This window comes from Diabrotica virgifera, chromosome 8 (assembly GCF_917563875.1).
Source record: "Diabrotica virgifera virgifera chromosome 8, PGI_DIABVI_V3a".
Classification (NCBI taxonomy): domain Eukaryota; kingdom Metazoa; phylum Arthropoda; class Insecta; order Coleoptera; family Chrysomelidae; genus Diabrotica; species Diabrotica virgifera.
This window is the reverse complement of record NC_065450.1, coordinates 119,886,171-119,898,876: the sequence shown is the minus strand read 5'-3', so window position 1 is coordinate 119,898,876 and position 12,706 is coordinate 119,886,171. Positions and strand designations below refer to the sequence as shown.

The following is a 12,706-nucleotide window of genomic DNA, read 5'->3' as shown; positions in this document are numbered from 1 at the left end:
GTCTCTATCTTCAGCTGCTCTAAGAGCTTCGCAGCTGAATGCTTTATTTGGTCAGACCATCTAGGACCATTCTCCTCGAAACGTTTCCAGAAACAATTAATCTCTCCAAACTATCGTCACCTCTGCGAACCACGTGACCAAAGAATTGCAGAATTCGTTGCAGACATATTTAGGACAGCCTTTTTTAATATTGAGTTGGTTTAGAATGGAAACGTTTGTCCTATGAGCTGTCCAAGGTATGCGCAGCATTCTTCTCCAACACCACATCTCAAAGGCATCAATTTTTTGGCGCTCGCATGCGCGAAGAGTCCAAGTCTCTGCTCCGTATAGAAATATTGAGAATAAAAGGGCATTCACCAGTCTCATCTTGATATTTTGAGAGATAGATCTGTCTTTCCAAACTTTAGTTAGGCGACTTATCGCATTTTTTGCCATACCAATACGTCTCCGAACTTCTGCTTCACAGTTACCATCGTTAGTTATACTAGACCCGAGATAGACAAAGGTGTTTACTATCTGGTATTCCTGTAATATGTCAGTCAGTTGAATAGTGTCAAATCTGCCGACCACCATTATTTTTGTCTTAGCTTTATTGATTTTCAGACCAGCTTTATTGCTTTCGTACTCAACTTTTCGCAGAAGATCAAACATTTCTTGCTCATTTGCTGCTATAAGTGTAGTATCATCAGCAAATCTTAAATTGGAGATTTTCCTACCAGCTACTGTTACTCCACCGGCCCATCCTTCTAAAACCATCCTCATGACATGTTCACCATAAATGTTAAATAAGTCAGGTGACAACACGCATCCTTGCCTAACACCTCTCTCGGTCTTAAATTGGTTTGAGAACTTGTGATCTAGTCGTACTGTCGCTATATTAGACTGGTAGAGATTTTTAATAAGTGTCACCAGGTGCATTGGTGCGCCCATTTGTTTTAAAATTGACCACAGATTTATCCAGCTTACACAATCAAATGCATTTTGGTAGTCAACGAAGCATATAATCATAGGTACTTGAAACTCTCTAGACTTTTCAATGAGTTGTCTCAGGTTCAGGATTTGTTCCCTTGTACCTTTACCCTTTACAAACCCCGCTTGTTCCTGAGGTATTTGATAATGTAGATAGGTTTTTAATCTGTTTTTGATGATATGCAACAATATTTTACTAGCATGTGTTATTAGTGACAGCGTGCGGTAGTTTTCACATCTGGTAGTAGTTCCTTTTTTGTGTAGTGAGATATAAATTGAGGTAGACCAATCAGATGGCCATTTTCCTGAATTCCAAACAGCGACACAGATAGAATGGATGATATGTAATCCTTTGTCACCTAGTAACTGTAGTATTTCACATGGTATTGAATCAATGCCTGGGGATTTCTTTCTCTTTAGTGATTTAATTGCATCTTTGACTTCAGCGAGTAAGACAGTAGGTTCTCTAGGGTAGTCAGAAGGCCACTGATTTTCTGCTGATACCTCGTTATTTTTATATAGCTTGCCACAGTAGTTTCGCCATGTTTCCAATATTTCATCAGTATCGGTCTTTAAATTACCTTCCTTATCTATTACAGACCACGTTTGAGGTTTAAATTCTCTGGGAAGGAGTTTGATCTTCTGGAATAAGTCCCTCGGTTCATTTCGACAGCCATGTTACTCTATCTCTCTGCATATTTGAGAGATGTAATCAGCTTTATCTTTGCGGCACTGTTTTCTGATTTCTCTCGATAACGCTCTGTATTCATCGTTTGTTCCGTATCTAGTTTTATGTTCTTTTCTGCGTTGAATCACAGTCCACGTATTATCGGCATTGCACCAACATATCTTAGCTTAAAACGTGCCTTACGCTGAGCTTACGAAACATACGCGTTGCACCATTGAGTCTTAGATCAATTTTCAAATTCCCATAATGGATCGCCCCGTGGAGTACTTAGATAATCGCAAATTATTGTGCAATGTAAGTGAGACTTAAATAGGCCCTATCTATAAGCTGAGTTGGGCTAAGCTGGAACTTAAGATTTGTTGTTGCAACCAGGCATAAGACTGGCAAGCTGGTGTTGCAAGTTATTTTGACCTCTCTTGCCATAGAATTAGAGATGCCGTAGAATTAGAGTAGGATGGATGAAGTAGAAAGAAGTGCGTGGTGTGTTGTGTGCCTGAATAATTCCAATAAATAAAACAGCCATAACGCCAGCTACGATGTACGGAAGTGAGTGTTGAAGCTAGTCCATCAACGGTGTTAAGAGTTTGGAGGGATTGATCCAATGATGAAACTTATCTGTGTCATGGAGGTTCTGGATGTCTTATAATATTGCAAGGCCGTGATTTGCGCCATCTTAGGCTTGTTGTTCTCAAAAATAGACGAGACAATGTACATCAAGTAAGAGCTGATTTAGTTGCAGGTAAAAAAGGGTAGTCTCAGAAAGAACAGTTAATTAAGAATTACTTTTTGTAATTTTTAATGGGACTGAGAGCTTTTGGTATTACCTTTAACACCACAGCATAAGGCTCCACAAAACTGGAATGGCCAATGGAATTTTGTCTGGTTCAGTGATGAATCTAGTTTTTGTTTGGGTGCCTCTGATGGTTGCATAAGGGTAAGACATTTTGTTTGATCAACTTGGCTGTTAAACGTCGTACAGAAAGGTAACCAAGACAACGGCACTCTGACAGTTCGAAGATGTATGTATTGGTGAAGTACTGTGACCAGTTTTATTTTCCTACCTACAAAACATTCCAAATGCGTTTCAACACGATAATGCAAGAGCTCATATTGCCCGCGAAACTATGGAGTTCGTACAAGAATCTGGTATAGACACTTTGGAGTGGCCATCAAGATCAGCTGATTTGTTAACCATCGAACATCTGTGAAATATGATATGTCGAAACCTAAATCGATTGCCACGTCCTCCAGCAAACTTGAAGACATGTGGCATACGATAAAAAAGAATCTGGATGAGTATTCTGCAATATGATATTATAGACCAATTAAACTGATCAATGCCCCAGAAAGTAACTGAGTGTATAAAAAATCAAGGAAGAGTAAGGAGGATTATTGACAAAAATGATGTTGCAAATTTGTTTATAATGCATCAAATAGTAAGAATATTATAATGTATACTTCCATAAATATTTTATAAAATATGTTTTCTTCTATGTGTTTCTCTTTTTTTGGCCATAAGTGTATTGCGGAATGGGACGTTTCATCGCCGCCGGTTCATCGCTGCCGTTTCGATGCCGCCGATTCATCGACAGTCCATTTCATCGCCGTCCGTTTTTTAATCGCCAGTTAGTCAGTTGATTTTGTATTATTAGCCCAATAAATGACCGTTTTGGAGTGTAATTTCCAGGGGCAACTCCGAATTGGATGAAAATTTGGATTTAGGTTCTACTACCCTCCACTTCAAAGTTGAATTTGTGCCGTTGGTTGCTTTTACTTGGGGGGTGACATTTACCCCTTCTCGGGGGGTGAAAATCGCATGTTTAAAATAAGGCCGGAAATGGATAAATTGACTTATTTTAAGCACCTTTTGTTCTATAAAGTTTTTTACGTAAGTCAATACTTTTCGAGTTATTCGCGATTTAAAATGTTGATTTTTCGACAAAAAAACTACGTTTTCAGACCGTTTTTCCCAAATAACTTAAAAAGTAAATATTTTATCGAAAAAAATATTTTTAGCAAAAGTGTACCCTATAAAAAAACGAAAAAAATGGTGTACCAGTAAAGTCTACAAATTGAGTAGAAGCAAAGTTGTAGCTCATGAAAATTACGTTCCTATTCGTCTAATTCCAAATCGAATAATTCAACGCCAAATCACCGAAGAAAGAAGCGTTTTTCGGGAAAACCTTATTAACATTTCTAAAGTATCGAAAAAAAGCTTATTATTTGTTTTTTACAAAAGTTTACAGCATCAAAAATAAACGAGTTACACTGAAAAAAAAAGTTGGCCCCTTTTTTTGGTAAAAAAAATCGTTAAAACCTCCCTCTATTTAGCACCCTAAATGAAATTAATGGTTTGGCTTTACCATCTATTTTAACTGTATGTGTATTGTTTATATGATCTGTAAGTTTCATTGGTTTGAAGTGCTTATTTCTGAAAACATTTGGTTTTATAGTAAAAAAAAATTCTAAAAATTTTTGAAAAATTTCATTTTCAAAATAACTTAAAAAGTATTAAGAAAAATCTTAAAGAGTAAAAAAATTTAGGTTTTGCTATTATAAATATGCTAGTTTCATTTTGTTTCTCCGTAAGACAAAAATTGGTTAAGATATGGCTGTTCAAAATTTGCATACACTCGTGATTAGTGACTCATTCAAGCAGGGCCGTGGACAGAAAAATCGGGCCCGGGGGAAGTGACTCGAGGGCCCCTGCCTGTATTGAGTAAAAATGGCCCTATTTTCTCAATCACTTAGTTCTACTACATAACTTAAAAATTGACATTTATTTTATTAACTTACTGTATGTACCATTAAAATTATGAAACCATATTGTCACAGTGGGATATCGAATAAAATGGAGCCAAATGAATTGATAAAACAGTTTGTCGTGTATTAATTCTTTATTACAATGTAAAGTAAAGTATATACATTATTTTATAACCTTATTCTAGTAACGCCCTGCGTGCTTTTACTAAAGCGAACGAATTTATGATTTCACTGAAATTAACTTTTCCCGCTAAATCAGATTCTAGGCAAAGCATTGCGAGTCCTGCAACACGCATTTGTGAAGAACAAGAGCGATGAAAATGTGAAAGAACGCTGAAAGAACGCTCAGCACTGGCGACGGATACTGGCAAAGTACAAAAAATTCGCAACGCGACGCAAATGTTAGGAAAGAGTACATCCAGATTCTTAACATAAATTTCATTTAACAAAACGAAAGGCATGGTATGACCTTTGAAATTCGCTCCATGAATGTGAGACAGATGAATCAATTCATTTGACAACTCGTCAGCTACGTCAGTCGGATATTGCTGCAAAAAATTTTTTGCACTTTTTCGTATGTGGTCTTCATCTAACAGTGGAAATTTCCACAAGAAAGAGAAAGTCTCGTTCAACTTTTTCACAGCTATAAATCGATTGTTGATGCCCGCTATTACAGAATCTAGGATAACGTAAAATGTATTTATTTTGAATTATGTTTCTTCGTCAGTTTGAAAAATTCCTTGTGTTTCGTCGTCTGTCAATCTTCTTAACCTTTTCTTGTGTCTACCTAACGACAATGTTGACGAAGTGTTCTCTAATCCGCCTGCAACTAGCTTGCATTCTTCTAAAATTATACTCCATCGATCGCGTAAGAACTGCAAATCGGTGAGCAAACTCGATAGATTGTCTACTTCGACATCAATTGTAGCATCTCTGTACTGAAGAACAAGGTTTACTTCATTAATCGAACTCAAGATCGTTGACCATATTGAAGACATCAAAACACATTCGAAACCGCTGATGTGTTTTAAAATGCCATCTACGTCCCTCATAGTTTCTGCAGTAAAATTTAACGTTTTCAAATTTTGCAATGCCTCTGTTATTCCGGATATATGATGTGCAAAAGGTTTTACAGCCTCAATTCTAGCAGACCACCTTGTCTCCGATAAACGATGGAGTGAGCAGGGTATTTTACTTTTTAGAATTTCCCAACGCTGTGGGCTACTACTAAAAATATTGAAACATTTTTGTATCACACCAAAAAATGTAATCGCTTTAGGACAACACTCAGCTGAATCTACTCCAGACAATTTCAAACTATGAGCTCCGCAGGGTGAATAGGCGGCCTGAGGATTCTCACGAAGTATATGACTTTGCGCTCCTTTATATTCGCCACTTATATTTTTACCATTATCATAACCTTGTCCCCGACACTCTGATAGGGGAATTTCATATTTTCTTAACGTTTCACAGATCAACTTCGCGATTGCTTCGCCTGTTTTTTGATTACAATCAACAAAATTCAAAAAACGCTCTTGTATTTTGAATGCTTTCTTATCAATGTCAAAGTCGAGGTATCTTAAAATAAAAGTGGTTTGTTCAACGTGAGATGAATCGGTTGTTGCGTCAACAATTATCGTGTAATATTTAGCTTTCTCTCGCTCTTTTAAGATAACTAATCGTACATGATCAGTGCACAATTGAATAAATTCATTCTGAATGTCGGGTGAAAGATAGTGAACCTGAAGACGTTTATGTTGATTTTGGGAAAGTTTCACTCTTTCTAAATGTCCACGTAGTAGTGGATCGTAGTGGCTTATAAGTTCTAGAATTCCTAGAAAATTGCCATTGTTTCGGTCACCAATGAGATGGCTTTCTCCCCTTAAAGCGAGACCTCTTTCCTCCAAAAACAATATAGTATCTAATATTCTAGTTAGAATTTCGCGCCATTTTGAACTTTCAGCACTAATTTGTTCGCACAAAAGGTGATTGATGGTAGACTCACTGTGACTCCGCATTTGTACCTCACGCCACTTAACGTAACACTGCATATGGTCTTTGCTATTTTCATGTAGTTTTAACTTTTCGTACAACTTTTTCCACGCTTGGTTTTTCGAATATCCACCTGGTTCACAAGGATGCGAACGATTTAAGGAAGTAAGTAGTACTAAATAAACGACATGGCAGACAATGAAAGGAACACATACTACGGCTCCAGACTAACCAGTCACGTTTAACCTTTTCGCCATTTGGTAAAATCTTGTGCAACAGTGAATTAGGAAAGGGCTCATTTAACTTATCACGCGGAAAAACTTCTGGCAGTTCTTCATGACATCGGTGAATTATTTCTTCAACTAATTGAGAACTTATGAATTCTGTGGTTGCGGTGCCAATATCGTAATTGTTAAGCTTCTTATTATTTTGAGATTTCGACTGTTCATTCAACACGGGCTTTGGAGGTGTCAAAAGCGCATTGACGCTGTCATTGAATAATTCCTCAGTTTTCTCCGCAGACTCTGGGGTTCCTCAGATTGTTTACAGAGTGGAGTATTTGTGGGAGAAGCGTAAGATGTACTGTGTTGCTCAGGATCGGTTTTGTTGTTTGGTAAAGAAATGATTTTTGGTACGAAATTAAAATTGGAGAGTTTACCTTGTCCTTTTTGTGAATTTATTCGTTTTTGATCACGTTCGACACGTTGCTTGCGTTTTTGTGCACCAGATTTATGATGATACACTGTTAATCTAAAAACAAACAAAAAAATGTGAAGAACGAATGGGTTACCTATCTTCAGTGATATAGATAAATTTAGGTGCCAAACAAAGAGTTGTTGCAATCGACGCTCTTCGGCAATAGCCGATCTGCTCAACATCTACTTCTATGGCCAAGTGTAGTTAGTGTGTAACTATAATTATTGAATTTTCGTCTTGCCCAAAAATACCGATTATATCAAACGATTAATTTATTACAGTTATGAACTTAATGAATAGGAGTCGCTCAATAGATTTCTCTAGAATTGATATTTCTGAACTAAGCTCCTATAATAAACAATGCACAAGATTACATAAAAGTATCTCGTCGTAAAATAGGAAAATGGCATATAACGCCAACATTAACTAATCTTCGAGATTAATTATTACAAAAGTCTTGTTCATTATCACTTTTTGAAAGAATTACATGGCATTAAATTTCAACTGTAACTATACTTTTTATTGTACATCTTAATCTTCCCCGTATACCTATTTTTTTTTCGACTAGTACTAGTAGACATGCATCGCAATATATAGAAACGAGCTTTCGGATTCTGTTATTTATTGCTTGCACTCATTAACATATATACGAAATATTGGGCTAACCACATACACACAAAAATAATAATACATATTATGAACTTACCGAATTAATGAGCTCTACGCCAAGAAGAAAATTATTATGCCGCTCCTGCGTGCAACAGTGGAAAGGAACACTTACAGGTACATCTATTCGTGCGAGAGTCTGATCGAAGAAAGAAAGAAGCAAGCGACCAGCAGGCAAGGCAGGCAAGGCAGGCATTAGGTGTCTCTTTCTCTCTTTCTCTCTCTATCGCTCTCGCCTGTCCGCTCGCCCGCGCATAGTATCTGAATGGCATTATTGCTAGCACTTAAGATATCAAACTTAATGGATTTAAAAATCCGGGCCCCTTTGAAAACTCCGGGCCCGGGAGGAAACACCCCGGTTCCCCCCTTGTCGCCAGGCCTGCATTCAAGCTTTCTCAATTATAACCCTTTCAAAAATTAACACTTTAAACCGGTGAGACTGACAGATCATATAAAAAATAGATAGGTAAGTAAATTGTTTGTAAAGCGGTAGCGATTAATTTCATTTGGGGAGCTAAACACGGCGAGATTTTCATGATTTTTTACAAAAAAAAAGAGGGCCAACTTTTTTTGAGCGTAACTCGCTTATTTTTAATGCTAAAACTTTTGTTAACAATTAAAACAAAGCTTTTTATAAACACTTTAAAAAAGTTTAAATGGGTTTTTCCCGAAAAGTACTTAATTTTTTGGTGATTTCAGATTGAAATATTCGATTTGGAATTAGACGAATACGGACGTATTTTTCATGAGCTACAACTTTGTTTTTATTTAATTGATAGACTTTACTGATACACCATTTTTTTGGGTTTTTTATAAGCTACACTTTTGCTAAGAATATTTTTTTCGATAAAATATTTACTTTTTGAGTTATTTGCGAAAAACCGTCAGAAAACGTAGTTTTTTTTTGTCGAAAAATCAACATTTTCAATGGCAAATAACTCAAAAAGTATTGACTTACGTAAAAAACTCGATAGAACAAAAGTTGCTTAAAATCAGTCAATTTATCCATTTCCGGTCTTATCTTGAACGTATGTTTTTTCACCCCCAGAAGGGGTGACTGTCACCCCCCAAGTAAAAGCAACCAACGGCACAATTTCAACTTTGAAGTGGAGGGTAAGTAGAACTTAAATCCAAATTTTCATGCAATTCGGAGTTGCCCCTGAAAATTACACGGTATCGCCGAATTTCCCGTTCATTTACTGGGCTATATGGGAGATAACACGACACGACGTTAAATTCAGTTTAAAACTTGACAATTAAAAAGATAAAAAATAATATTATATTTACTGTTCTATTTCTACTTCCCTAAATTTTATACTAAATAGTACTAAATTTGTAGTGTTAAATGGCCTTTGTAGAAATATATATGTTCAAATTTATGTAGTGTTAGGTTGGGTTAGGTTAGGTTAGGTCATTTCCTAGAATTCCTAATTAATATTAAAAATAAATAATAAATGTAACTGTCGGAAATTGGTCGGAAATTCGGAAATAAATCAGTTAGCGATTAACTGACTGGTGATGAATCGGCCGGCGATGAATCGGCCGGCGATGAATTGGCGGCATCGAAAGAGCGGCTATGAACTGGCGGCGATGAAACGTCCTAGGCCCGTGTATTGACTATAGACAAACCACTTGTATAGAGTCATTTGTATATGCAGGTAGATACTTTATTATTATTGTCTTTGAACACTTGTATAATTACAATAATTTTCTATATTATAGGTGGTACGAGTTTCCAAAAATTGGATGCCCTTTGGTACCCGAACATGTTGAAACGAGACCGTTGTATAACCCAGACAAACCTGGAATAGAACAAGGAAAATTAGAAATGTGGGTAGATATGTTTCCCATGGATATGCCCCTTCCTGGACCGCCAATAGATATTTCGCCAAGAAAACCCAAAAGTTATGAATTGCGTATAATCATTTGGAACACAGACGATGTTGTTCTAGAAGATGATGCCTTTTTTACTGGAGAAAAAATGTCTGATATATATGTTAAAGGGTAAGTTTTTCTTCTTAAATCTACTTAAATCATGCGAGACTCGTTAGTCTCTGGCACTTAGTCGTAAGGCTTTTGTATCATACCTTGCTTTTTTCCTTAAATTTTTATTAAGTTCTGTGGCCTCAACGAAGGCCAACAGTTTTCTTATTGGTAGTTTTAGGATCTTTTCTGGTTCAAACCTCAGTTGACCAGTGAATTCCTGCCTTACCTAGTTTATATAAAACGGCAAACGGTTTCTTAAACGGCAATGTCCATTATGTGAAATTCTACAGTTACTAGGTGACAAAGGATTACATATCATCCATTCTATCTGTGTCGCTGTTTGGAATTCAGGAAAATGGCCATCTGATTAGTCTACCTCAATTTATATACCGCTACACAAAAAGGGAACTACTAGGGCTTACAATACCGGGATTTCGGGATCCCGAATACCGGGATCCCGGACGATTTGTGTCCGGTATTCGATACCGGTATTTATAATAAAAATACCGGTATTTCGGCATTAGCTTAATTTATAAAAAGTGAATTGATGCACAATAAACTTTCTTCTAAAATATTTTTTGCTATTACAAGAAATTATTTTTGAAGATAAACAACCAATTACATTGTAAAAAATATTTATTAAACACTTTTATTACACATACAAGTCAAGTATAGCGCTTTCTAAAAGCGTGAATGTCGTTAATTTAAGGCGAAGGGTTATATCAGCTTCTACAACCAAATTATTAAATTTTGTCTATACAAATACATAAAATGAGTTATATAAAAATTATTACATATTTAAAATTAGACTACTTTATTTTATAAATAAGCCGTAAGATTTATTAATCAGAATTCTTTTTACATTTTCAGATCTATTTTTCATTTTTTTTGTGTATTGTGGTGTATAAATTAGGCTCACTCATTTTTTAAATTATTAATAATAATTGAAAATATATAGCGGTCTAAATACAGAGTAATCCATATAAAATATTTGTCAGAATAAGTTAATTTTTGTATTAATATATTTTAAAGTTAAATTAATTTACAAATAGCAAATCATAAGTAAAAGTACTATCTTATTATATGCAAAATTTATCCTAGAATCAAATATACAGTTTTTCTATTTGCACCTTTTTTGTATCTATCTATTCCTACTCTTTATGTAATGTTATAAACAACATCTACACACTTCAAAACAAAATTTAATAGGTTTCATATATTATATTATCTAATAACAAGTTGATATAACAACTGAGGATACTATAAATATATCGTGTATATTTTTTATTCGTAATACCGGTTTTACTACCGGGATCCCGGTATTTGAAATTTGAAATACCAAATACCGGTATTGAGGTTTTGGCTCGGTATTGTAAGCCCTAGGAACTACTACCAGATGTGAAAACTACCGCACAGTGTCACTAATAACACATGCTAGTAAAATCTTGTTGCATATCATTAAAAACAGATTAAAAACCTATTTACATTACCAAATACCTGAGGAACAAGCGGGGTTTGTAAAGGGTAAAAGTACAAGGGAACAAATCCTGAACCTGAGACAACTCATTGAAAAGTCTAGAGAATTTCAAGTACCTATGATTATATGCTTCGTTGACTACCAAAAGGCATTTGATTGTGTAAGCTGGATAAATTTGTGGTCAATTTTAATAGAAATGGGCACACCAATGCACCTGGTGACACTTATCATAAATCTGTACCAGTCCAATATTGCGACAGTACGACTAGATCAGAAGTTCTCAAACCAATTCAAGACCGAGAGAGGTGTTAGACAAGGACGCGTGTTGTCACCTGACTTATTTAACATTTATGGTGAACAGTTCATGAGAATGGTTTTAGAAGGATGGGCCGGTGGAGTAACAGTAGCTGGTAGGAAAATCTCAAATTTAAGATTTGCTGATGACACTACACTTATAGCAGCAAATGAGCAAGAAATGTTTGATCTCCTGCGAAGAGTTGAGTACGAAAGCAATAAAGTTGGTCTGAAAATCAATAAAGCTAAGATAAAAATAATGGTGATCGACAGATTCGACACTATTCAACTGACTAACATGTTACAGAAATGTAACATTGTGAAGCAGAAGTTCGGAGACGTATTGATATGGCAAAAAATGCGATGAGTCGCCTAACTAAAGTTTGGAAAGACAGATCTATCTCTCAAAATATCAAGATGAAACAGGTGAACGCCCTTGTATTTTCAATATTTTTATACGGAGCAGAGACTTGGACTCTTCGCGCATGCAAGCGCCAAAAAAATTAATGCATTTGAGATGTGGTGCTGGAGAAGAATGCTGCGCATACCTTGGAGAGCTCATAGGACGGACGTTTCCATTCTAAACCAACTCAAGAATAAAAAAAGGCTGTCCACAATATGTCTGCAGCAAATACAACAATTCTTTGGTCACGTGGTTCGCAGAGGTGACGACAGTTTGGAGAGATTAATTGTTTCTGGAAACGTTCCGGGGAGAAGATCAAGCTGATCAAGAGGACGATCACCAACTAGATGGTCCAACCAAATAAAGAATTCAGCTCGAAACTCATTCTGCGAAGCTCTTAGAGCAGCTGAAGATAGAGACCAGTGGAGAAACATTGTTAGGAATATTGGAAGAAATCACGATCCTCAGTAATGGGGAAACTACAAGAGAGAGATAGAATGTCCATTCACCATTTCAGTGACCGTTTTGATCTCTCGTTTATTGAGGTTCATCAAATGGTTCGAGAGTTTTTTATCAATATTCTTGATTATATTTTAAGTCTGGATTTGCCTTTGAGTGGCACTCGATTTCTTTTGATTATTCCTTACCAGCCATTTGTGACCCTTGCTTTTCGTAGAATCTTTAGTAATGCCCCAGAAAGGTTCTGGGACTTCAAAAGTTTCTCTCGAGCCTTGTTTTGCCAACATATAATATGCTCGTTCATTCCCATGCA

At 36.1% G+C, this 12,706-nt stretch overlaps 1 protein-coding gene across 1 annotated transcript in view; it reads left to right on the top strand.

Moving 5' to 3' along the window:
- The first annotated feature begins 2,781 nt into the window (after window positions 1–2,781).
- LOC126890247 (otoferlin-like) overlaps window positions 2,782–12,706 on the top strand; it is a 34,452-nt gene continuing 24,527 nt past the window's right edge. Inside the window, exons 1-2 of the mRNA XM_050659103.1 lie at window positions 2,782–2,861; window positions 9,497–9,778. Coding sequence (XP_050515060.1) covers window positions 2,782–2,861; window positions 9,497–9,778 — 362 coding nt within the window. The remainder of the gene's footprint in view (window positions 2,862–9,496; window positions 9,779–12,706) is intronic.